General features: G+C 41.3%; 1 protein-coding gene across 1 annotated transcript; it reads right to left on the bottom strand.

Annotated features, from left to right (window-relative positions):
• Positions 1-4,537: 4,537 nt before the first annotated feature.
• Positions 4,538-27,532, bottom strand: rnf38 (ring finger protein 38). The gene is made up of 13 exons (XM_026303533.1): positions 27,403-27,532; positions 25,713-26,409; positions 15,260-15,321; positions 9,471-9,673; positions 8,994-9,369; positions 8,739-8,903; positions 8,249-8,419; positions 7,578-7,763; positions 7,364-7,467; positions 7,144-7,228; positions 6,755-6,876; positions 6,562-6,661; positions 4,538-6,021 (listed from the first exon to the last, which is right to left on the bottom strand). The coding sequence occupies exons 2-13, from the start codon at positions 26,329-26,331 to the stop codon at positions 5,959-5,961; spliced, it is 2,256 nt and encodes a 751-aa protein (XP_026159318.1). The 5' UTR covers positions 26,332-26,409; positions 27,403-27,532; the 3' UTR covers positions 4,538-5,958.

Here is a 27,532-nt window from a genome sequence, read left to right on the forward strand (position 1 = left end):
TTGGACTGAGGGAGGAAACCAGAGAACCTGGAGAAAACCCACACAAGCACAGGGAGAACATGCAAACTCCACAGAAAGGCCGGGTTACAAACCCACGACCTTCTTGCTGTGAGGCAACAGTGCTAACCACTCATCCACCATGCTGCCAATAGGTAGATCACCATTAATTAATTGTATTTAGAGTATATATTGTGCTATGTATGATACATACATACATACATGATCCCTTTGTTCTGGTATAAAATAAGTTTTCATACCTGACTGGCAGGGTCAGAGGTGGTTGGTGAAGGTGGGGGACTAAGAAAGGCAGAAAATTTGCTTCAGATGACATTTACACTCCTTTATTTTACCGTAGGATTAATCTGTTTTCATTACTGGCACAATTTACTGAGTGTAGCTGGATTTATATATTTATATATTTCCAAGTGTTCTGGAGGTGTTTCACTCACCTTAGGTGGATTAGCTGACTCGTGATGTAAACAACACCTACCACTTTACTGATCCATCTTGAAAGAAGCCTGGATTGGTTTCAAACAATCAGAAAACGAGTTTCTAAAAAAATTATTTCAGTCAAAAATAAGCTGCTGACTCAGTATCACTTGTCACTAAAGCTTTGTGTCATGGTGTATGTAAGTTGATACACATACACAAAGAATTTGCCCAAAACATGAACATCAAGGTAGGAATGAACCAGCTCTTACAACAGGCAATGAACATTTCCATTAATTGAGAATTAATTTTCCTGATCCTGAAGAGGATGCTGTACAACAGGAGAGGCGATGTGCTGCCACTGTATGATAAACACCACTAGATGGCAATAGTGACCCAGTGGCTAAGCTGAAACTGTTGGTCCTAATAACATTGAAGACTCAGTCTGACCCCATGTATCTGAAGCAAACCACAAACAAAAATTATGAAAGAGAAACTTCTGACACTCATATGCATACATGTATGTGCATCAGTGTCTGGCTTCCTATAAAACTCCAAGTTGCTTATGTAGAAGTTCATGACCATATTCATCTGCGACACAGTGCACCATGGGGATGTCTGCACTAAAATGCACCAGCTATTCAAAAATCCATTAGTCTGCGTGTGTAAAGAACTTCTCAAGTTCTTGGTGCCAGGTTGCAACTTTGTTTTAATTTAGTCATATGTCCATTTAGTAAACTCTCACACTCACTCTATTCCTGATTTAAAGCTTGCTGCATCAGAAGGTACGTTCAGTTCAAAGTCAATGTGTGTGATGAATTAATGTGCTACTTAAAACCAAGAAACACTCCATCTTCTAGAGATGAAGCCTGACTCATCATTGCCTGCTTGTTTTCTTCACTTGATTCTTGAGAATGGGGACAATGTAGTTGTCTGTCTGTCACACAGTCAGTCAGTTTCAATGTTGAAACAATGTTGAAACATCAACTGACATTATTTCGACCAAATTCCTGTGTTAAAGGTCAGTCATGTGCCAGCTGGGTGTGTATATGTGTCATTGTGTCTGTCTGTGACTCATTCAGTCAGTCAGCCAGTCAATTAGCAGCTTTCTGTCTGCCTGTTTCTACACTGTCTTTCTAGACTCCAGCAGAGCTTCTCTGTTGATCAGTCATGTTGTTTCAAAATAAGATAATGTATCAAAATAAAGAAATATTCATCACTCTATTATCTATGCCACAGAAAAACTGTTACTGTGTATTCAGAAACTATTGTACATCCACCATTACCATGATTATATTTATATAATACATAAATATTATGTATACTAAATCATACTAAATGAGACATATTTGAGTCCAAGCAATAATAATATTTGGTTATCGTGGTGGATTCTTAAATATCTGTATCTAAAATAGATGTTGTTAGATATAATATTTTTTATACCTACTGAATCAATCCAAGTCTTTTCTGTGACACTGCTGAATACAGTATAAAGTATACAGGAGGGATGGTCAGGAGCACCTACAGTGGGAAAAGGAGCAAAGGGAACAACAGTTGTGTTGCCAGTGGGTTTGTTGACAATTTTGAAAATGTCACATTGACTATGCAGAGGCTAAAGTTTTTCCCATGGTCATACATGCTGTTTATTGACCTAGCCATGGCTTTGTTCAGGGCAGTTTAGATATGCACAATGATTTTCTCAAACAAACAAGACAATCAGGCTCCTATAGTGCTAAATTTACCAGTATGCTCACCCACCAGATGCACTTCTGTTCCTTCCTAAAGCAAGATGAAAACAACAGACGCACAGCGAAAACGATGGCCTCACAGCAACTCCATGTGTCAACAACAACCACTGTAAATGTAAAATACTATTTTTAACATTTCCAGGCTAGAACTGTGATTCCCACCTTCTACACTGAAGATAAGAACAAATTTGATTCTGAGTTTTACATTATCCCCATCATGAGTCATATATATTGAGATGTTGGCCTACCTGTTAGAAGGTCATTACATGCCTATAAAAAGGAAATAAACAGTATAGGGTCTAATGCAAAAATATTACAACTAACCAAGATAAATGGACAAACGCAATTCTTATGTAGATACCATGCCATAATTGAGAAATTAAAACAAAAATATCACACAGGCTCAAACATGCATAGAACAACCCTCTATTTAGATGCAGTCTAAAACAAAACGGCTTTAGCTTACAGCTTATAGCCTGTAGTTATTACACTTAGCACATTTTAACAGTAAGCACTTATGATCATTATCATGATTTTGCCGACACAAAAAGATAAATAAAATTCAGTATTTAATAAGGTTTGCTATTTTGTTATGTTCAGATGTTAGTATTAGTTTCTGTTGTGCCATATTGATTAAAAACATTACATTAGATTTAGATTTAATTCAATTACTATATTACTTTATTAGATTACAAACTTAGGGCTTTGCACAAAGACTTGCATCTAAACTGTATCCCTTTACAGACCTCTGCACTATTTAAATACACATAGAGATGCAGGGGCCTTTGTCTTCCTCTGAATTAGGGGTTTAGAGCTTTTATGTGGTATTAAAATAAAACAAATGCTTATATAATGAACTGCATGGCCGATTTGGGGCAGATGTCACTATTTAACAAGCAAAGAAATAAATGTAGGCTTTTGCAGAAAATAGATAAATGTCACTGGGGTCTGAAGTCATGAGCTGGTGCAACCCAAAACGAGAGCCTCCTGGATAACAGAACCACACTGCCACCAAGTGGACAGTGCTGTACAAAACAAAACCCTTAACTGTGTGTGCACCCCAGGATTCATTTTACATGACAGGACAAGAGAAGATCAGGAAAGGATAACTAAGAAACACCCATGATTTAGAAGAGGATGTTATACATTTATTATTCAACCAGCTTTTGAAATCCAAAAGATGGGGTAAAGAATTAAAAAAATCATTGCACTACTTAATAAAGTATTACTAGTAATAACTCTCATACAAAATGTACAAATGTTTGTTAAAAATTTCATTATCATCATAACAGACCTTCAAATGATTTTGGTTACAGATATAATACATAATGAAACTACCAGGACACCATTTTAATGATAGAGTTTCATAGAGTTTAAAGGAAAAATATTCAAACCTGCATGGAAAAAAAATTAGCAAAATGAAAGGATAAGCTCTAATCATTCAGGTGACACCATCTTCTGAAAAGACATAAATAGTAGGACTGAGGTAATTGCTAGTGTACCAAGCAACAGAAAACTGTCCAACACAAAACAACCCTAAGACACAAAATGGATGCATACAGTCACAAATATGAACTTTGACCCCAAAGAAAAAAAGATGACATAAAATATAATTTCCCTGCATTCCCATGGATATTACAGGACTTTATACAATGGCAATACTGGAGTTGTATAAAATGGATGTTCTTCCTGGACACCAATTCACTTAGTTTGCATTTAAATTTTAGTGTGATGTGGAGAAAGTTGGATACAGGCAAGTTCCACATCAAAAAAAACAACAAAAACAACAAAATCATCAACAAATCATCAACAAAATTGATGATTACAGCACAGATGCCCAACTGAAAATTCCAAACCAAATGTCTGTATAAGCCTATGTTAGTCTGTCCTCTTGACAGAAAATATCAGTTGTGATAAATTATATTAAAAAATTTGCCCTGTGCATTGTTGGAGTTACTAATGACATGCTGACATAGACTTTGCAAAGATATCAAATCTGATTAAGAAATACAGCCCAAAAACCTCAGGAAGTGAACAAAAAAGGTTGGACATATACTTTAGGTACTGGAAGTTAAACATGTGTTTTAATGCATTCAAATGTTAGTTCTCATATACACAAAGACTGGAAAACTGATCAGTGGATTGTGTGGAACATAGAGTGTGTAGGCCTTTAATCTACATATTAAAGTGCTGAAGTGTCACATCTGCCATTATAAGTCTCTTTAAACTTGTTCTCTGTCACTGATGGATAAAACATTCTATCTGTATCGGCCAACACTTACAGAAAGCTGTTTGGGTACTAACACATACATGTTTTAAAGGCCGTATTTCTGTCAGGAAGCTAGTAAACTGAGAACAAATGAAAGTTTTGGAGATTTTTAATTAATATTTTATTTCCACCTGGTTAGCTCTATGAGACCTAACTGCATTTCAACAGCATTCCTTGGGGGAAAGCCTTGTAGATATGGTGAGACAGAGAAAGAGTCCAAATTAATTTCATTACAGTTAGGAAATATTTGAAAAAATGTAGAACTACGTAGATTTGCAAGCATGGGGTGATGGAGTCAGTGTTGTAGAGTGTGTCAATGTTGTGTTACATAAAAACAAACAAACATGATGCAGCATTGTTACCTTCCCCAGGATGCTAAACTCTGGTTCTGAAAAATCCTGCTTATAAAAGGTCTAAAATGACCTTCAGTGAGTCTAAATTCATTTCAATTTCATTTTCATCTACAGTGGGGAACAAACAGGGGGAAGGAAGTTAATGGACCACACACACACACACACACACACACATACACACACACACATACACACACACACAGTTGTACTTTTATCTTTTGTGAGGACACTCACTGACATAATGCATTTCCCAGCACCTTACCTTAACCTCAACCATCACTACTGAATGTCTAATCCCAATCCTTACCATAACCCCAATTCTAACCGTAACCCTAAAAATAAGTCTTAACCATCAAAAAGGAGTCTAAGAAGAGAGGATTGGCCAAAATATCCTCAAGATCTGAGGATTATTATGGTGAAATGGTCCTCACAAAGACAGAGGTACAAGTATACAAACACACACACCTAGCAAAAATAAAGTATATTTTTCACTGTTCCAAAGTAACTCGCTCTTTGACACGTACAGTGTATTTGTTTCACCCTATACAGTCTGTTTTCACACCAAGGAATGCAAGAATACACTAACAGAAAAAGTTCAACTGTAATTTTAATCAGCCAAGTAAAAATGCTTCATTATAACCAGAAGAATGACAATGAAATCATCATAATCTTTGGACTGCCAATTCTCCCTCAAGGTTTGTTAGTAGAACTGTACAGAGGTTTTTAAATGCTTTTCCCTGTCCATCATGCCAAAGACTGAAGAGTCGGATCAGTTTGGAAGGGTTCATAATGCATCTAAAAAACACATATACATCTTCACCTGCATGTGACATTGTGTGTTTGCGTTTCAAAGGCCATTCATAGAAAGGAGAAACCATTAAAGGAAGGCAGAGTATCTGGGGTGTAATAGTCCAAAGCAGAAGGCCTGGGAAGTCCAGTGATAAAGTGAGCACGAGTCAGTAGGAAGTTTCCACATCCCTAAATGCTGATCCTAGGTGAGAATTACTGATCAATGTCTTTGAGGATGAAGAGTGAAGGATTAAGGAGAACTGGTCTGAGTAATGTGGCAGAATGTGTAAGAGAGAGATTCACCGATTAGTTGATGCATCCAAAAATGAGTTAGGGATTGTGTCTGTTGGGTGTTGATATGAGTCAGAGGTCACTCAGAGTCCCGCTGGACCTCAGAGGCATCGGCTCGACAGATGGGACAGGTCCGGTTAGCCTGGATAGAACAGAGAATAAGGAGCTCAATACATAATAAACACAAATATAACTGAAAAAAGTGTTCAAACTTCATGTCTGCTGAATCAATTTAGAAGTCAGTAGATTTCAGGCCCAGTCACACCAGCTTTTAATAGTAAGCTATAGTTATGTCAGTAGCCATCAGGTAGTACAGTGCTGTGTCACTCTATCCACCTTTATCACAGAAGAGTGTTTTGTGTTAAGCTACTCTCCTGTGAGCAAACTGGCTAGCTGTCTGTCAGTTAGCTATACTGTTAGCGCTGGGATTTTTAGTTATTTATTTTTTATATTGTCCTTATGATTATTATGTGAAAAGATGTCTGAAGACAAAAGCCAGTATTAATAACACGGTTGACTCACCAATTTACCCTGTGAGTAATCATGATGTCAACAAGCTCCCACAACCAAATATTTCAAAAAAAACAATCGGATAAATTTTGCTATGCCACATTCAGTTGTGACAGGCCCAGTGGAAAATAGTTGATAAATCTACAGTTATCCAATAAGCTTCTTGACTCACCTTAAGCCATTTGTCTACACATTTGGCATGAAACTCATGATTACATGGCAAGACCCTTAGGAGTTGACGAGATTCAAAGTCACACATACAAACCACGCACCTGCGAGACAAAGCAATTGTTAGCACCCAAAATGCAAAGACGGAGACAAGAACAAATTGACACATACAGTTTTAAAGGAAGATCAGTACTCACAGTGTTTGCTCAGACTGATGGTTGTTGGGGTTGAACCTATATGATGGAAGTTGCTCTATATCTGCTTTAGTTAGCCCACGAGGCTTGGCCTCTCCGAGACGCTCTGCGAGGTTCAACAAGGCCTGAAGGTGAAGAGGACAAGGTTTACAAATTGATAGTATCAGTACAACTGCAAACTGTTTAGTATAAAAATTGCTAGTACAGGTCAAGTGTTTAAAAACAATGAGGAAAAACATTAAAGCTGTGTTAAAACTGATGAGCATTGGATTTCATAGTGCATGCGTGCTGTCAAAATAATTAATTTTACAAGTTGCCCTTTTAAATCTCATGTTGAATATCACATGATGACAATATTCTTGGATTAATGTTGTGGCAGCAGTTTATCCTACCTCATAGTTCTCCACCTCTCCATCGTCCACATCCAACTCTAGACTGATGGTGGGGGCCACATTTGGCGGCACAGGAAGCATGGACCTGTGGTAGGTGTTTGAAAACAAAAACCACAAGTTTAGGAGACTTTATGTAACTCTTTAGATTCATACTCAGATGTGAAGCAAATTCACCTGTATAGTTCCAACATAAATCTGAGGAAGTGTAAAAAAATCTTACAGGAAGTAAGGTAGGAAGCTGGGGTGGTAGGGTGATGGGGGTACAGCCTGCTGTGAGCGGTAGCGCCGGCTTGTGAATCGTCGAGGCATAAAGTGGGGGTAGGGCTGTGAATAAAGGCACAGAGAGTAGAAAAATCAATTCATTGGTTTGAACTGGACATAACATTATACATTACATTATAATGCGAACATGTCTTTTTTTTCCATGCACTCACCACTGTAAAGAGCTCCTGAGACAGAGGGTCATGGTGCGATAGGAACTGGAGTGGTGTGGAGGGCGTCAGCGTGGACGGAGGCTGGTGGTGATGGTGGTGGTGGTGATGGTGGGCATAGCTGAATCCTCCACCCACTGAAAGTTGATCGCTGAGAAGCTCAACTTCATTTTCGATCCTCTGTAATGGCTAGGTGCAACACAACGATAAATGCAGAACAGATGTTAATGCGACACAGCCAAAAAGGTTTGCTGTTTTAATTCTAGGCCATTTTAACTAAATCAGGACAGTAGCTTTTAAAAGTTGGAGAAAACTTTGCTGGTTTCAATATCGCAATTAAGCATGACTAGAATGAAATATGCATATGTTATGACATATTGTTCTACAGTATAATGACCAATGTATCCATTAATGCCAGGGAAAAGTAATTACACACACAAAACAAAATACATTGCTGTGGTGCTGTGAACAGACAGAGGCATCCATTGTGTAGTTTGCTTTTCTAGGGCTGTAATTCTAATTTCTAAGCTGTAATATTTCTGCTGGTATGGCTCCTCCTCTAATCTGACCACAACACTATTTCAACTATTAGAAGTTATTTAACAGTAAACGGGCATGTATACAAATAATATATTATGAATAAATTCTAGTTAAACTAAGAGACATTCACATACCGATCGAGGCTGTTGCGTCTGGAAAGGCAGGAACTGTCCGGGTGTGGAGAGGTGGGCCGGGTGGTGAGAAAGGTGTGGTGGAGGAGGAAGCAGGAACTGAGGATCACTGGACAGCAGTGAGGGAAAGGCATAGGGCACAGGCAAATGTTGCATTGAACATGCCTGTAGCATCTGGAAAAGAATAGATAAGAGAAAGTGGAAAAACACAGGACAGAACAGATTTAATTGCAGATTTAATAAATATTTGCATTAGGTGGCACTGGTAATCTGCTGAGTCTTGCCACAAGATGGCAGTCAAGACTGGAAAGGCTAACACACCCCTTTAAACAAAAATATTTTGATCATTGTTACTTTTTACCCACTTTCCCTCTAGCACGTTTTCGCTCTCTTTGGTTAGTTTTAGGAGATTCTGCACAAAACAAATTCTACTTTTTGTTAAAAAACAAGACCACCGTCTCCTACAAAATGCACACTTCTCTGTTCATCTCACCGGGTGATAGTGCTGTCCAGTGCTGAAGACCACACTGCAGGCGGGGACCTGCTGTTGCGACGAACAGGTAGGGGGAATGTGTTGACCGCTACACAAAGGTGCTGCAAGACCATGAGGAGGGACTGGAGTGACTGTGTAGGACACTGGTACACTGCCCTGCTGCAGCTAGTGAGAAATCACACCACAGTTAACAGACAGCCCCACGCACGTGAAATGCCTTTTCATGTCGCCACATAAAAACTCCTGCATACTGACCTGCTCATGCAAGTCCATGACCATGGCTCCTTGCTGCTGTTGTGCTGCATGATGCTGTTGCTGATGATGGTGGTGATGATGGTGGTGGTGAGCAGCTGGGTGCAGTAGACGTGGTGACAAGGTGGGTGGGTGGAAAGCTCTGGGTTCCTCTGAACCCGCCCCCCCACTACCAGCTGTGGGGGGCTGCGTGTATACGCTGGGAGTGTGTGTTGGGTATGTCTGCTGTGTGGAGTGATGGGGATTGTTTTGGTAGTTTTCATCCTGGAGCTCTGATGGCGACAGGCGAGTTGTGGGGCCTTGGCTGGTGGGGTGATGATGAGGAGGCAGGTGACGGGTAGGTCTGGAGGGACGGCCACGCTGACGCCTTGCTGGCGGGCTAGATGTGGGAAGAAAGGGATAGTTTTATATTTGGGACCCACCATTAACTTACAGTTAAACTAATCTCTAAAACTAAAAAAAAAAAAGAAAACGCCTTACCTGCGTCTGTGCCGAGCAGGTGTGAGGCACCTCTCCTGGTGGTACTGTGTGGTGGGGTGAGGTTGTCTCCGACTTGGAGGTCCTGACTCCCAAGGGCGGATGGGTGGAGATGGTGTGGATGGTGGGGGGGCAGATGAGGTTAGCTGTTCCAAGACAGACTGACTGGACAGCCTCTGGCGCTTTGGACTGGGGCTTTCCTCACTCTGCACAGGGAAGGATGGAAAAGAAGAGGAGGGTGGGAGAGGGGTGGGTTTGTGGTAAGTGACCCATAGCATTCATATTAAATTAATCATTTTCACCATGCTCAACATTCCCCTTGGCCTACAGTCCGCACTAATGCATAGACACTAAGTTCCTCTGTGACACATGGAATTTCCTGCGTAGTCCAGAGTGTGTGTGTATGCATTTGTGTGCATGTGGGTGTCAGCATTTTACACCACCAGCACTCTGAGGCCTCAAGGGTTCAAAGTCACTTCCTCTTTCTAGTGAGGAAATTCAAATGCAAGACAAGCGCTCACCACTTCAGGCCCATGTGCGCGTCATACACACACAATTTCAACTGGAGTCACAAAAATTAGTGATACACAAAAACTGTGACACAGCTAAAGATGTAGTCATCCAGGTTTAGACTGACTAAGGAGTTATACATTCTTGCTTCAATCCTATTAACTCATCTGTGAGTCACTGCATTTACAGTCAAGCAGTGACTCTCACACTTGGCACTTGGTGAGGCAAGAATACACAGACACACACGCTCATGTGTCAGTTCTTAGTCATTCTCCTGTATGCAGACCTTGGCTGTGCTCTGAAGAACAAGCAGGTTCTTTAACTGACACCCCCCGCACACAGACATACAATTCTTCATAGTTACCATCTCATCACCCCCCTCCCCCTCCCCCAAACTTACTCAATCCCGCTTCCACCTCTCCTCTTAGTGGGAGAGACACGTTGTTAAAGTGTGATAAAAATGACTCAGCGGCTGTGACTTTTAACACACACACACACACACACAACCTTGAGAGCAGTGTGATAGCTAACAGGAAACAGCTGGAGAGCAGCCTGCAGAAACAGACACACACACACACATTTATGGAAACGCCTGCAGACATGCGCAAATTCACACTCAGACATGGGCAGCTGCCACTGTTTGATTTCTACAGCCTATAAAGAACAATACTTTCAGAAGCTCTTTACAGGGAGACCGCTGTTCTAACAAACATGAATAAAATGCATGTTGACTGTAGGGCCACAAACATGCTGAACACTAATGGCTCCATCGCTCAGTCACTGGATGTGAACTGAGCTTGAACAGCTTATAGGAAAGACAAACAGTAACAAGGACTACATTTAGTCCTGACTGAGCTACATGCGAGGACAGGGTTGCAAAAAGGGAAGGCCACTGGAAGAAATAGAGAAGCAGATGTGAAAAAGGGGTGAAGCTAGATCAAGCCTCAGGGCGCACCAGGCCCAAAGTGACAGAACAAATTTAGGTCGTAGCAGGGGTTACACACACCGCACTTTTGAGTGTGCCCGTCTGTGCCTGCCTGTATTTTTATAAGCCATGTAAATTACCATGCATGAACATTTGGGTCTGAGACAACTGGTGCATGGGTAAGCCTCTCCCAACCCTTTAAAGCCATACTGTATCTGTGAAGAGCCCTCCTTACCTTACGCATTGTCCAAGACACATTTTTTTCTGCAAGTAACAGTTGACTCTCTTTGACAGGTAGAATGAGACTTCTTGTGGTGGCCAGTATGGAAGATCAAACATTTTCAAATAACAGATCTGTTGAAATGGGTCCTGGTTCTAAATTAATTTAAAAAAAAAAAAAAAATGCTTACTAACTTGGGCTGTTTCTCAGGTTGAACAACTCTGAAACTCAAGTTTTAATTACTTTTAGAAAAAACTTCCTGTAAAAATATTTAAAAAAATCTTTTGTGAAACAAGAATACTTACATACTATTATGAATCTGAATTAAATGACCCTGACTATCAAACACAAAAGATTTGCCTCTTTCATCATGAAAAAGAAAGATGTTAAGAGTAGACCAAATGTGGGTTGAGTCCTTAAACCTTAGAATTTTTAAACAATATGATTGGGGCATTATTTATGCCAAGAAGCATAACTAGAGCTCTTAAGACCTGTGACACTAACATCAAAGACAAATGTGCTTTGTCTGATTCAGCTCTGTAATGTTTCCAACACAATGAGGTCCTCCTGCTTTCCAGACTGCGATATATAAAGACACAGAGTTCCTTTTGGTAAATAACACAATAAAGACATATGGTCGAGTTCTTCAAGATTTAGTGTAGATGAGTGTCACTTTGTTGAAAAAGAAGAAACAGAAGCATTTCTGGGGCCCACTTTATCAAAGCTGATATGGAAGACACATTCTATCTATGCCCATACACAGAATGGATGGCACAAGTGATCCACCCCCAACCCAAAATCTCAGCAACAACTCCCCTCTCTTCCAACCCAACACCCCACAGCCTAGTCTCAACCCCAAAACCCTAGGGACATCTACTGTGCCCATTTTCATATCTAAGCCAGCCTTTTCTATCCCAGGTCTGACATACCCACCCCTGCCCCCTCCCCCTCCCCCTCTAACAACCCTCCATCCCCACACTTCTCGACAGCCTCTTCCCATCCCCCACTTCTGCTTCCATCAGATAAGCGCAACCCCTCTACAGTACCCTCTTCCTCCCTCCCACGTTTGCCTCTGTCTGTCCTGTCCAGACCCCCAGACTGAAATCTGAGGGGACAAGTTCTTAGATAGGGCACACATGCACACGCATACAGTCTGTCTCAACACATGTAGACTATTGCCCATTAGTATGAAAGTTTGATGGGCCTGTCTACCCATGTTAGTGGGAGGGGAGGAGTGTCAGACAAAGGAATATGTGCGTGTGACCTCAAGCACGTGCCATAACGTAGCCTGATGTTTTAATACCGTACTATACTAGTGCAACAACACATCATCAGTATCATATATCATATATATATATATATATATGTGTGTATGTGTGTGTGTGTGTGTGTGTGTGTGTGTGTGTGTGTGTGTGTGTATGACACACATATGACAACAAGCACACACAAAATTCTAACCCAGTCATGCATGGAATCTATGTAAGTAGTTTAGCTGATAGGGGGAAAAAAGGCATCTTAGTTTATAAAAGTCTGCATTTCATTAAGCACAGTAAGAAAAAACTAATTTTAACTATTTTATGTGAAAAGCAGCAATTTAGCTTCTTTCAATTACATTATCTGTATACTTGGTCATTTTATTGCTATTTAAGGACCATGAGTCTTATCTTTTTCTTTACCAATGCTAGCAGTGTCAGAAGCAAAATAAAGAAATAAAATAAACAGAGGATGGGACTGAAACACTTGAAAACAGAAACGGCTTTAAGAACCCATCCCTACGTATTTCCTTTCGCTCTGCCCATGATCTTTCGCGCACGCGCACAGACACACGCACAGACACACGCACAGACACACGCACAGACACACGCACAGACACACGCACAGACACACGCACAGACACACGCACAGACACACGCACAGACACACGCACAGACACACGCACAGACACACGCACAGACACACGCACAGACACACGCACAGACATGGCTGATATCCTGATTCATAAGATAGACACACCCTTCGATGTACTATTTCACAATGTTCAAATTTGGGACACACGCACACACACACACTGTGGCCACCAACTGTTGTGGCTTCGCTGTCATTGCTGAGAGTCTCACAGAGTGCATGCTAACACACACCTACGAAACACAACTGAGCTCAGGTTTCTCTTTTTCAGCATCTATGCCCTAGAAACTGTGCATGAATGAACACTGAGCAAATATGGTCATTTGCTTTTACAGAGTCATTAATATTTGCAGACATGCTTCCACTAATGCTAAAAGACTTCTCCTTCCCCCGCTTATTTTCTTTCCATCAAGTATTCAAAGCCCATTTTGTTTCCTCTGCCACTGTTCCTCCCTTCCTTGCCCTCCCTTCTTCCTTCCCCTCCTTTCCCTTCTCTTGCTTCAACCACGTCCCACAGCTGGAGGTGAAATCATTAGCAATACCCCCTCCCTGTTTTTGGCCTCGCCTCCCTCCCACCCTCCCCTCTCTCCCTACAAGCATTCTGCAACACCTTCCTCAGCATCCTGTCTCCCCTCTTCTCCTTCTTCCTTCTTTATCTGTGTGCTTTCAACACAGGCCTTCGCTCTGATGATCATTTATTGAAGTACATATTTATGCTTGGCTAGTTTTAAATGATTTTTACATCTACAGGATTATGTTTTGCAAATGGTGCCATTATTGAAATGGTAGAATTGCTGGAGTTATAAAATAGTAATACATATACACTACGCTGATCATACACAATTTGTATGTTTTTTACTCTTATAGCTTAAAGTTTAAAGTGCCAGGCTTCCTCCAGACATAACGTTTAGAATTGAGGCCAAACAGTTCAATCTTGGTTTCATCAGACCAGAAAAATCTTGTTCCTCTCAGTCTGAGAGTCCTTCAGTCCTTTTTTGCAAAGGAGGCTTTCATGTGTTTTGCACTGAGGATAGGCTTCTGTCTAGCCACTGCCATAAAGTCGGGATCAGTGGAGAGCTGCAATAATGGTTGCACTTCTGGAACTTTGTCCCATCTCCACACAGGATTTCTGGAGCTCAGGCAGTGACCATCAGGTTCTTGGTACCTTCTCCTTTTCCTTGACTCCTTCTCCTGGTTGTGCGAAACATCTTCCATTTGAGTATTATGGAAGCTACTGTGCTTCTGGGAACCTTTAGTACAGCAGAATGTTTTTGTAGCCTTATGCTTATCAACAATCCTGTCTCTGAGCTCTGCAGGCAGTTCCCTTGACCTCCAGGGCTTGGTTTTTGCTCTGATATGTACTGCCAGCTGTGAGGCCTTCCATAGAGAAGTGTATGCCTTTCCAAATCATGTCCAATCAATTTGAAATGCTAAACAGAGTTGCTATTTGCAAAGTGTGCTGGCACTGCTGTTAATGTCTACACAACATTTCTCAATTTTAAAATGTTTCTAATTTGTTCATATGTTGGATTAATTTTAAATTGGGTGAAGGTGAATACATTTCGTTACAAAATATTTTACTTTGACTTTAAAGTCTCCGTAAACTAAATTATAACTGTATTTCTATTATTTTTGCACATTAATATAAACATATTGTATTTAAATAAAAAGGTATGATGATGCGCAGTATTTTTGACCACACATCATCCCAAGAACATTACAGTAAACCAAATCCATGAGTTACTGGAGTTCAGAACCACATCACCACCAACACTGAATAAATCCATTTACGTTTACTGGCTAAAACACAGCCTCCTGTTCTCTGTAAGTTTAGTGGGGGAGGATCCGTTAAGTGTGACCATTTATTGTGGAGATTTCACATTTACTTACATTCATTTTCAGGAGAATTAACCATAACCACTACTTGCCTAGCCATAACCCTAACCTTAACCTCACCCTAGGTTTTTCACTAACCTTACACCAAATAATCTGCATGAAATTCAGTGATTTATATTACCGTAGTCTGTTTTGGTTCCCACAACATGAGTAATACCAGGTGCATGCACACTCACACAATTGCAAACTTCTCTGGTTCAATGAGTATGCATTGCAGTCGCAAATATAATCTGATATAGAGTCACAGTGCGGCATGATCTTAATCGGAATAGTGTGCACATGCCTACACTGCTGATGTTAGGGTGAACATAAGTAAGTTAAAAGTGTGTGGCTTACCTTATCACTCTCATCTCCATATGCATGGTCTGGGTGGCAGTGATAGGCCCCACTAGAGGCTCCTATGGAGAGCAGGAAAGAGCAGAACAGGTCAAATGGTGACATCACATTCATAGAAATTGTACTTGCTCTGTGGTCATACAAGTTCTGCACATCTGTACACACAGCAATTTCACTAATGAATTATTTAGTCATTTTCATAAACTTATCAGTATATAATGTTTAGCTATTTTATGTGATGTCGCTGAACTCAGCAACAGCTTATTTTCTATAAATTCCAAAACACATTGCAACATTCAAAACTGCCATTTGTAACATCTATGTTCATACTACCCAAACAACGGTGAACTTAGAAAGTGTTGAAATTTCTGGGGTAAACACACACACACAAAACATTTTTTACATTTTTTACAACATGCATCTTCTTTTGAGTATATTGTCAGACAAATCACTGAATGTATATTTACAGATAAACATCTGCATTTGTATGGCTCTTTAAACTCAGCCTGTTATGTGTGTTTGAATGCTACTGTATCAATTATTGTGCTGTCTTATTTTACAACACAATATTTCAAAACATGTTGTTAATACCTTTTGTTGAAACCGATAGAACCATTACAACTAGGTCATTGTGGGGAGTCTACTGTTTATCTACAAACAGTACAGTAATCCCTTTGTTATTGTTCTCATCCAACTTGGATTTCATACGCAAAAGCAAAAAACAATGATAATATGCCTGTGCTGCCCGAGTGCAGAAGTCACTGAAACACATATGGAATAGTCTTGTCTCAGATCAGACAGTAGCATGTGCACACACAGGCATGCGCACATACACACAAAGAAAATAAACACTAATCCTGGATTAGAGAGGCTTTCTGATGATACTGCCGCTTGCATCATGGCTAAGACTTTTACTGTTTTGTTTTTCCACAATCCTTTCATTTTTTTATTGTCTTTTCTATTTATTGTGCCTTTTCTCATTCCTTTTGTCATGGGCACGTCTTTAGCTGGAGACGTCCTCACCACAGATGGTGGCAGTGGTATAGACTCCAAGGGTAAACACTCCCAAGGGCACTCCAGACAAGGCTACCTTCACGATACAGCTGAAAAAAGCTAACCTAGAAGGCAATGGATGCAAAACAGCCTTTTAAGTGAGAATTTCTCACTCCTTGGCTGATTGTTTGTGGGATTTTTCCCTGCTCACAGCCTCTCTCTCTTTGAAGAAAAGCTAGGATTGATGACAAAGAAGAGAAGGGAGAGAGAAAATGCAAGAAGAGGCAGACAGTGAGGTTTTCACTACTAAATTCCTCAATCCTTAAAAAAAAAAAAAAAAACTAAACTATGTCCTCTCATACTCCTATCCCTAGAGCAGGCAAAATTAATGGATTGAAAAGGTTGAGGTATAAGTAAATCTTATATTAGTGAAGTGAAAACCAACTAAAAGGCTATTTTCACAGAGGTGATTTGGAACGGAGTGCTGGTGAAGCATTGACGGGACTCACCGGCTGCATAGCGCGCTTCTGTACGACACACATTCACTGATCACAATGGCCAGAAATTCAGCTCCCTCCCTGAATACTGTCTCCGTTGCAGAGAGTCTAGTAAATTGAGTCAGCTACGAGTCATTCAGTCACTCTATAGAGCACAACACAGAAGCTACAGATAGGTTTACAATGTTTCAATGACATCATGTCCGAAGTTGGACTAACACAGACTACACAGGACACAAAATGTAGTATTTACAGATTGAGTCTTAAGGAGAGCTGACCAGCAGAGCTACAGAATGAGTCTGAATTCTTGACTGAATACTTGAATACTAACGAAGGGTAAACAAAAGGAATGTACTCTAAACTATTGTAATGTGAAAGCTGCTCTCATATACGACTTTATTTGTGCAGACTGAGCATTCTGCACAACACAAGGCCTTCTAAAATCACCTTGGACTGACAGGATCAGTGTTGATTTACAAACCTTGTTTTTGTTGGTGCAGACTGGACCAGAACCAGAGTCAGACTCTCTGCATGAACGCACTTCTAACTCAGTTCAGGAGCACAAACAACACACACACACCCAGGAAGACAGTTAACCAATACACCAATACACCAATACTACACACAAACCAGTATTGCGAATTCAAGGCTGAGGAATTGAATGAACACTAATTGGAAATTATTGGAATCTAACAAAAGAAAACCTGCATTTTAGATAAAGAAAAAGCTATTTAGGATTATAGGCTTACAAACAAGTTCCTTTTGGAGAAATTTCATTCACCATAGCTATTTGAAGATTTTTAACTTTTATCTTGCATCTCTACATTGGACCATTTATACTATAAGAAAGAGATTTTCATTTGTAGCAAGATGAATAGGTCTGGGAGAGAAGTATGGTAGAAAAAGAAACATGCTTTGATGTGTGTACATGCCTTAAGGAAATGATTTTGACCACAGCAGAGTGACAAGCTCCTAATTTTCTGAACTATCTAAACTTAAAGTTGAGAGATGGTGTCTGTCATAGTGAAGGGTTCGATTGTGAACAAGTAGTTGTAGCCAATGAGTATTCAGATGCTGGTACATTTATTTTGACAAACTCGACAACATAAATTATTGTTTTGGCTGGAAAACAAAAGGATTATCTTGCTTTTTTTAGGAGTCTTTAGCACCACAGAGTAATCAATATCACAGAACAAAGTCTGATCAAATGAATATGAACCGCTGTGTGAGTTTAAATTTAAAAAGGCACATGACACAAATGAAGAAAAAGATGAATGTGGGGGGGGGGGGGGGGTGTAAACCTATCAAAACTAACTTAAGTAGCAGTGTGATGAATGAATAAATGAATGAACAAAATATTCAGAAAGAGTGGACACAGATGGCCATGATGCCTGCTCCATCTAGAGCATGCAGCAGCCTCTGGGAGTAAAGTGGATGTCATGGAAAGAAGGTGAAAGACAAGAAGGCTGCAACAGTCATAGGAGGTGAGGATGAAGAGGGAGTGTGAAGGAGAGAAATGTGGGGGACAAGAAGACAGCAAAGTGGAGGTACAGAAGAAGGGTTCAAGCTTGGAAATGCAGACGAAAGGGCGAGAGCACTGAGGGAAATGGAAGATGGGAACAGATAAAGAGTGGAGGAAAAAACATGAGGAAGACAACTGGTGGAAGAGAGGGCAGTCAGAGAGAGGGAGCAGGATGGGGGTTGTGGCTTCCCCTCTTGACTGCTATTGATTTTCTGTAAGCCTCAGAGTGCATCAGCTATTTCTATCCATTTCCTCCACCTCTCCCTCTCTTTCTCATCCCCCCTGCTGCACTCAGCTCAGACACCCTCCTCACACATCCTCCTCCTCCTCCTCACACTCTCCATCACTTCATCACCATCCCTCCCTGCCACCGATCTATTTCCCTATCTACCGGCCTGTCTTTCTCCCATTTATTCCTGCTGCTTTATCTGACAGCATCCACATTTCCTTGCCTTCCCTATCATACCATCTATGTCCATGATCTCCATCACCCTCTCTCTTGCAGTCTTTGTCTACTAAACTACCTCTTCCTCTCTCCTAGCAAAACAGAAAGACACAGCAGAGTTTGGGTGAATGCAAACGGCAGTTGCATCAATAAAATGATAGATAACTCACTTAGTTGATAAATTACTGGCTTATCATTAACAAATGGGAGAACGTACAGAAACCTTGTTGAGTGCTACAGAACTTATATCAATTTCTATAAAATACACAGAACGTGAAGATAAATACACATCACCCCGCCTCCTGAACACATGTCACAGCACACTTCACACCCTACCGCAAAAGCAGAGTCGAGTAACAAGCTGGCGCACAGGCTTAAAATAGGTGGGCAAGTAATGCCTGCCCAGCCATTACCTGCCTAACACTGCTTCACACAGACCCGATGGCAAGTGGGTGCATATAGAAAATAGGAATGGTTTATCCATCTCCCACTTCATTGTCCTCCTCCATCTATTTATTGTTCTCTGCTTCCTCATTATCTTTCTCATTATCTTCTGTTCTGTTCTGTCACTCCTGCACTCTTTGAGGTTACTCATCTGTCCTGCTCTTCTGATCATACGTCCCACAGTCTGCGAACATGCACAGGTGCTCACATCCAACACACTTGATCGTGAAATTATTGTACAGACAGTAGAATGCCTTTTACAAAAGTAAGAATGAACAGGGAACATAAAACAGCAGAAAGATGTCTGTTTTCAATCATAGAAATCATGTAAAACAAATAAATGCAATACTACTGCACATCCTCCACTGACAAGAGTTGCGTTTTAAGGTATTCATGTCATCTAACTCATATGCCTATATGAGCAACTGCTACAGAGAATGCCCTTCTTTTGATGCCTATTAGGACATCGGCATCAGTTTTGCTTAAGTGGCGTTTGAGTTTTGGTCTTCGCCCTTCCACACAATCCATTGTGGTGGTAACAGGACTGCCTTTGGCAACTCTTGAAACCATTACATCTTCACAAAATTTAGAAGCCATACAACAGAAGACATCAGCTAATTCTAACCTGCTGGCTGGTCAATAACAAAAAAGCCAGGTTTAAGTAGATAACTTTTAAAGTAAATTATAATGCTGTAACTGGACCCCACTGTTCAATTCATACTAGCAGCTCACAGCCAATACCGGTCTGACTGTGTTGAGAGTCCCACGCAGTTTTACTGCCCATAACAGCTCCACTGAGTATTATCAGTCGATTAGAATATTCCTGCTGTTTGATATTTTAGTGAAATATCCCTACATTACATTAAATACAATCTTGCTTCATTCTCTGCTTTGCTTTTACTTATACCAACTTCTTCTCAGTGCAGTAACATAAAACAGTGATGTTGTTCTATACGTATGCATGTTTCTGACAGTCATGTTTCTGCTCCTAGCCCACCCAAGCAGCAAGCAAAAAAGGCGTGTGCGCATGCACATATTGAGTAGAGGTACATGAACACACACACACACACAGCTAACCCCTCCTTCACAATCCTTACACTGTCTCACTCCGCCTTCTGTGCTCATAATCTCCCTCTCCTCATTCTCCCCCAGTGAAGCACAGGAACCAGCTGAAAGACAGAGTGTTAGTCAAGAGAAAGTAATGGACAGAAAGGCAGAGACAGGTGATATTCTTAATTCTATTCCTCCATTACAAACTGCAACACTATCATCACAAATTGAGACAATGACTCATTTAGACTGCATTGTGATGACCTAAATGGAAATGGCTTGTAACAAATGTACTTGCTCAGTGTCTCTAGGGCAACCAATGCACAATTCGTACACTAGGCCAAATGTCAATGTCACTCCATCTATAGAAAATTCAGAAATAGTACATTTCAATATCATTAATTCACTGAATATCATTCATTCTGCATTTGAGATCATTCCCCTCATTCCCCTCATTACGTGTTACTCAATTTTTGCTCAACAGTCAACCACCAATAATACACCATATGGCTATAAGATGCTAATATTAAAAAGTGAGCCATATTGCCGTTGGATGGAGGAAATGTCACAGTGAAGGTATACACACACATTGTGCAGTATGTGATCATAATATGGCAGAAATACATGTACAAGAGCCACAAATATAATCATGTTATACGTGAATTGAAAGGCAAGGACTTATGATAATGTCATAAGCTGGGAGATGTCAGTCTGTAGGTCCAAACAGAGTGGCTACCTAAAGTAGTTTCTATACATTCCTGCGAAACCCAATTAAAACAGGAACATCCACCAAAAATATAACTTATGAGTATCAAATATTCAAGCCCTGCAGGCTAGAAAGGTATCAGAATGATTTACAGAAATAGTTTCATGTAACTTCTCTAATACTCTTGCAGCATCTTCGCTGCCCATCTGTATGCTCCGTATGTTTCAAAAACCTTACTGCCAAAACTCAACTTAAATACTTCTTGAATAGATGATGGTTGTTTGGAACAAACACACAGAATATGTGTGGATTTTTTTTTTAATACTTACTGCACGAAATGTCCAAAACAAAACATATATATATATGTGTACAGACTTGCAGTGGTGTACTCTGTTCTATACATGGTGCCAACTCCTTGCTTAACAGTTACAGCTGAGGCAGAAAGAGATGTGGAAATGGGAAAGGACATAGACAGGGGATATGTTGAAAACACAGCAAAAGCTGAAGATACTAACAATTTGTTGAGACAGAAATGCCACAAGCAGAGGTTAAAATAAAACAGTGTGAGAATGAGAATAATTGGTAGATGTCACTTGTAAGGACTTAGTCAGCTTTAAGTTAGCTTTAAACTTGAAGCAAAGGGTTAATGGCAGTTCTGCCAAAGATGTGTAGAGTGCAGATTTGGACATAATATGGAGGTAATAGGAAGTAATATGAATAAAGTCCAGTCCAGTCAGTAAGACAGAACTAGAACAGCACAAATCAGCTGACTGAAACATATTTTTCAGTCACATCCAGTGGACATTCCCAGTGCTGTCAACAGGGATAGGAGGCTTTCAAACAGCAGGAGTAAACAACCCCTCCCTCACCCCCTCCTTAACTTAGGCTACTAAACATTCATTCATGCCTTGCTCTCACACACACACCTTTACTTACACTCACTAACTTACCGCCTCTGGTCATGGCTTCATTCATCACTAGCATCACCTCTCTGTGCTTCCATCAGCTCCCACCCAATCATTTTCTCTCTCCATTCCCAGTATCCACGCCACCTCCCAGGTTGCACATTCAACAGCTGTCTGCCAGGCACGCTTCCTCTGTGCTTTGCTTACAGTAATGCACATGACAGACTATGTGTCCTCCACAGTCAGCCCTATTCCATGAAGTTTGTTTGCATCCCCCGTTTTGCTGTTTTTCCTGTGCTTCAGTCTAATCATCTTTCCCTTCCCTTCCTCATCCCGTCTCTGTGGCTAGCCTTCCCATGCACCACACTTCCTCCCCACATCAACTGCTATGACTGCCTAATCCAACTCACTTGTTGTGTAAGTGACTCGCCTATTCCTCCTCTTTTCCAGTAAAGTTTTTGCACCCTGACTGTCTTTCTCAAAGCTTTTTCAGTAACCTTTGATAATTTTGCTCCCGGTCCCTCTTAGAAATCCAACTTTTTTTTTCAAACGAGATCAGAGCTTCTCTCCTGAGTTTAGAGCTAATTTGAGGTTACTATCCCCCAGGATTGTCTCTTCCTGAACAAAGTGACAGCTTTGTTATATATTTGGAAAGACAGAAAACCAGGGAAGACCTTCTACTTGTTCAAGCCAAGTGAAAGTGCTCCTCCTCAAACTGGAGGGGGTTGCCTGGACGACAAGACAAAGGAAAGTTTAAAAAAAAAACATTTCCATTTCTGTTGTAGACATAAAGATGGAGAGGATAGGAGTGGTAGGGTAAGGGTAGAGTGGCAGGAGTGTCTACCCCTCTGCTGTTTTGGGCAATCCATTAGAACGATCCCTCCATTAGCCAAATGTGAGGGAGGAGACCAGAGAAAATGGACCGGATGGGTACAGAAAGGCTTGACTGATCTAGGGGGAGGGAGGGAGGAATGAATGTGACTGAGAGGGGACAGGCTGTGACAGAGGTGTGTCAGGATCAGGATAGGATATCAACTGCTACAGTGGAGGTTTTTATGTACTTTGGCAGCTGTTAGAAGTATTTTAGTGTACGTTTGCTTAAGGACTTATGCCTTTCACTCTCAACTCTGTGGACGTGAGCTTTCGTGAGTCCTTACCTCATTACATACAGTACATTTCTAACATGACAGGCAAAGTCATGTGAATGGCAATGAGACTGAATTATGAAATTATCAAGTGTGATCACTGCAAACAGTATGAAACCAATATGAAAGAACAAGGAACAAAGCAGGGGAAGGGGAGTTAGAACAGGCTACAAGGAAAAGAGCGAGAAGCGGGGACTGAAGAGTACAGGGTTTCATTAGCTTTCAAGCCCAACGCAGGTGACTAGCAAGGGAAGAATAGGCTAAGTATCTCAGCTTCTCTCACTCTCTCCTAACAAGCAGGACCCGTTCTGGGAAAAGAAACAGGGACTAACAAAAGGTGTGTAGTATTGGGAAAGATCCAGCTAGCCAGCTGCTTCTCTTGTGTAAGAGAATATTCAACTATAAATTAGTCTTAAGGTTCGAGTTGGTAAAGACAAAGTAAACAGTTGTCAGAAACAACTGCATTATATTTTTTACTTGAAATAAAGCAGCTGCTTTGCTTTAGGAGCTAAAGCAACTAAAACACCATCTTCATGTAGCTCCTAAAATAAACAGTCTTTTTGTTGTGCTTGCAAATCTGCTATCAGATTTTCTTATTCTCTACCTCTTGAACATACAAACAGGTACACACAAACACACCTGTAGTGTTTTTTTTTTTTATATACAATCTTTATGAGCTTTTACAAGTGAATTTCCCCATTGTGGGATCAATAAAGTTTGATCTTAACTTATTTGCTTCTCACTACAGGTCTCATGACAATGAGGGCGCCTATAAAATTTCTAACTGGTGCCCCCTCCTAAAAATTTGTTTGGATGGAAACACAATATGGTCATTCTATCCATTATTTGAGCTATCCAACACAAAGCCGAGCTACTATGACTCAGTATGGGTCATAGGTCACAGTGTACCACTGAACTCTGAAGATGGATATTTCACATATTGTGTTGAAGCAGTATGTCTTGGCAAACTTATCTGTATTTTTAGTCCAAATAGGGATACAAATAGAGCTTGATTTCCCTGTAACCCAGCAAGCCTACAAAATGCTAGACATACTATAGGTTTAGATTTCAGGAGGGATCTTTCTTTGTTTATGTATGTTTAGCTATTTCATTTTTTTTTTTCAGTCTCACTCTCCCAGACAGGTAATTCCAGTCCCAAAAACACAGTTAGTCTGCCTCTCAAATGCACGCAATATGCAGACACATTTTGTTAAAAAATGTTCTCTTCTTTACAAAGGTCTCAAAAAACTCATAAATTTTCAGTGCTGTGTGTGTGGAGATGGAATCTGTTTCAATTTTACTGTGTAGAAAAATTGTTTGCCCAAAACAGAAAAAAGCATGACCAAGTCAATCCTGGGGCTGATTCTGTCTGTTCCAGGGTTAGGCTTGGTATCTGTCAAACGTGGGTTGCTACTCTTCTGAATGTATTATACCTTTTCCCAATGTGCAATCAGTTTACACTGGCCAGAGCAAACTATTTACTGGGATGTTTTACATAATCTAAGCTATAAGTAATTCTTAAACCCCTCTATTATTCGGAAGGGCTGAAATATTCAAAAATCAAAGCCTTTGCTTCAGTATTTTACTTTGTTTAATTAAGAAATAAATACTAATAAAATACTCCCCAGAGCACTACAGGAGACAACCAGCTATCAAGCATTTTCCTAACCTGAGAAGCCTCTTAGGTGTGCTGAAAGAAAAGCTTTCCCATGGCCTTGCTGAACGTGAAACTTTAGCTGTGCTGTTTCTACATTGTGTGCTTCACTTCACAGCATTTGCTGTGTGAGACTGCCCTCACATGTACTCTACACCCAGCAGCAACCCATGCACACTCTTGTTTTCCTTTCCTTTGCAGTGAAAGACACATATCAAAGTATTGATCACACAGGTAGCTACTAGTAGACAGAACATGCCCAAACACCACTATGAAGACTGTGGCTCTGTTATTACTGAGGTTATGACCAACCTTTTCCATTTCTATGTTATCATTTTGTAAAGTGCTTTGTCAAAAGCATATTTATAATACTATGATTTTAATGTGCACATGCTAAATAAAAACTTGCATCTTTAACAACGTCATCCACCCACAGAGCTGTACAAGACTGTAGTTAAAATGAAAAAATATGAATGTCTGCTTGCTTTCTTAGTTCTTGTTCACCACATTTGCAGCCCACAAGGCCTAACCCATGGTTTATCTAGCCATATTTCTTACCTGTGAGACTTCGAAAGGAAATAGACCATGACTAGTTTAGACAAAGATTAGTCTGTATACACGGTCGGGCTTGTTACCTGGCTACATCAATATTTGTGTAGTTGACTAAAAGTAGACATGCCACTGTTCCTTAAGAAAAGCAGCCTGGGGAACTATGCACAGCAGCTCAATAAGCTTGAGGCTACCCTAGTCCACACTGCAGAGTGCTGCTGTTCATTTACCTACTGTATGTGTAACACATCCACACTGCAGCTTTGTGGCAAGCACATAAAACACCCTGTCTAATTGTAATACAACAAATGCACCCACACATGCACAGTCACTTTTGCCATGTCAACCTCAGGACACCCCCTACCACTATCAGTTTGCCTCTCAAAACATCCCCAAGGCATTAAACACCTCGACTTCTATCACTTCTACCTGCTGCTCATGTTAAGAGAAAAGTCTAATAAACCGTGTTATTTATCTGCCCCTCTTGGTCAGGGTACACTAACACATACACAATCAGGGACACTAACAAGGAGATATATTTACCTGCCACGGGGATGCGGTGCGCTCCGGGAACCGAAGAAAGCCTCTGACCGCCGGGAGAGGCGTTACTTCCTGGGTTTCGCTGCTGGTTCTCCGAGTGGCTGTTGTGAGCTCCAAGTGGTGCGCAACCGGTACCATGCTGCTGCTGCTGCTGCTGCTGTGGATGTAGCTGCTGCTGCTGTTGCTGATGGTGGTGGAGGTTGTGGTGGTGATGGTTAGATCCCATGACTCCGCTGCCGGTTATTCCATTGCCATTCCCACCTCCGTACTGCTGGTAATATCCAGACCGAGAACGCGATCGAGTCCGTGGGGGCTCCATGGCCATTTGGTGGGGGTGAAGCGGGTGGATGAGAAGAGAAGAGGACGCGGTTGGGGACTGCGGCGGAGAGCCGTTGGTGGATCTGGGCTGTACAAAGCCCCTAGCGCCGCTCTGGCTGTAACTATAGCCCCCGAGTCCTCTGCCCCCCTCCGCGCCCCCGTACTCTATTCGCTCCGCCGACTCCGCCGCCCCCGCCTCGTCGAATAAATCAGCCCCTTTAGGGACAGGCTCCGGGGTGGAGGGCAGCCGGGGGCAAACTCTAGGCTCCTGGGTCGTTGGCTGTCCAGCGGCTGCGATTGGCATTTCCTTTCGGGGGATTTCCTCTGTTTTCTTTTTTCTGCGTTTTCTCTCGTTTCCTCTCACAGAAGAAGCTCTTAGAGTCTGTTAAAAACACAAAGTTGTGGAGTTACACCGAGCTCCGGAGCGCTGTGTGTTCAACGCACAAATCAAAACATTCACCACGTTCACCCGTTTCCGACAGTTCATATTAAACTGTTAAGTTTAACAAACCTGTATGTGTGTGTTGTAACTTGGCGTTAGCTACTTCCCCCAACTTTGACTAAGTAACGTTACTCAACACAGCATGATTCCCCAAACTGGTTCAACAACTACACAACGCCGTGTGTCCAGGACAGGAGCGAGGTTTTTTAACTAAACACCGCCCTGGACTGGGGTCGGCGGCTCCATTAGGTTTTATAAAGCTGGCTCCACGGGACAGTAGGGAAACCTGTCATGGCTCAGTACCGACGACAGAGCGGCGAGTACGGCCATGGCTCGCTAGCTCACAGGAGGCTAACGACGGGGGGACATGCTAACGTTAGTGCGCATAGCATGCGGTGTAAACGCGTTATTATGCTTATTCCTACCGTAAAACAACACGAGCTCATACCCGGACGTTTACTCATAACCCTATTTATCCCCAAACTGAGTTTAAGGCAACTTTGTTCACTTTAACGAGCATTTAAACTTGTATAAGTCCAGTCTACGTAATGTCGTTCGCTAGCTTGGCGAGCCATACCAACCCCTCCTCCTCCACCGACCAACACGGAGAAAAACGCCGTAGCTAGCCACCCACGGCTCGGCTCCCCCTAAAATGTCTGGTTACTGAAACTAAACGGAAAAGGGCTTTGTGTTTAAACTTATTCGAGGTGATTTCATTGAGTTGGGACGAGCCGGTAACGTTTTCGCAACTGGAAAGGGGCGAACAGCGAAGCGCACAGAGAAAGATTAAAAAAAAGTGGTCAACCTAAATTTACAAAGAAAGAACCACGGCTAAAATTAACACGATCTTAACCAATGACCCCGCCTCGGAGTCTGCCGCTGACTCCCGGTCTATTTTTCCTGCCCGAAGTAGTTTTTTAAACAACAACTTACCGTCAGTGTGCTCTCCTCGACTGTACTCCTGACTCGGATCTGTCGATAATATTGTGAGCCCTGCCTGCGAGTGTATGTGAATGTGTGTGTGCGCACCCACTGCTCGCCTGGTGTCAGCGTGAAATGTGAC

Source organism: Mastacembelus armatus, chromosome 1 (genome assembly GCF_900324485.2).
Source record: "Mastacembelus armatus chromosome 1, fMasArm1.2, whole genome shotgun sequence".
Lineage (NCBI taxonomy): Eukaryota > Metazoa > Chordata > Actinopteri > Synbranchiformes > Mastacembelidae > Mastacembelus > Mastacembelus armatus.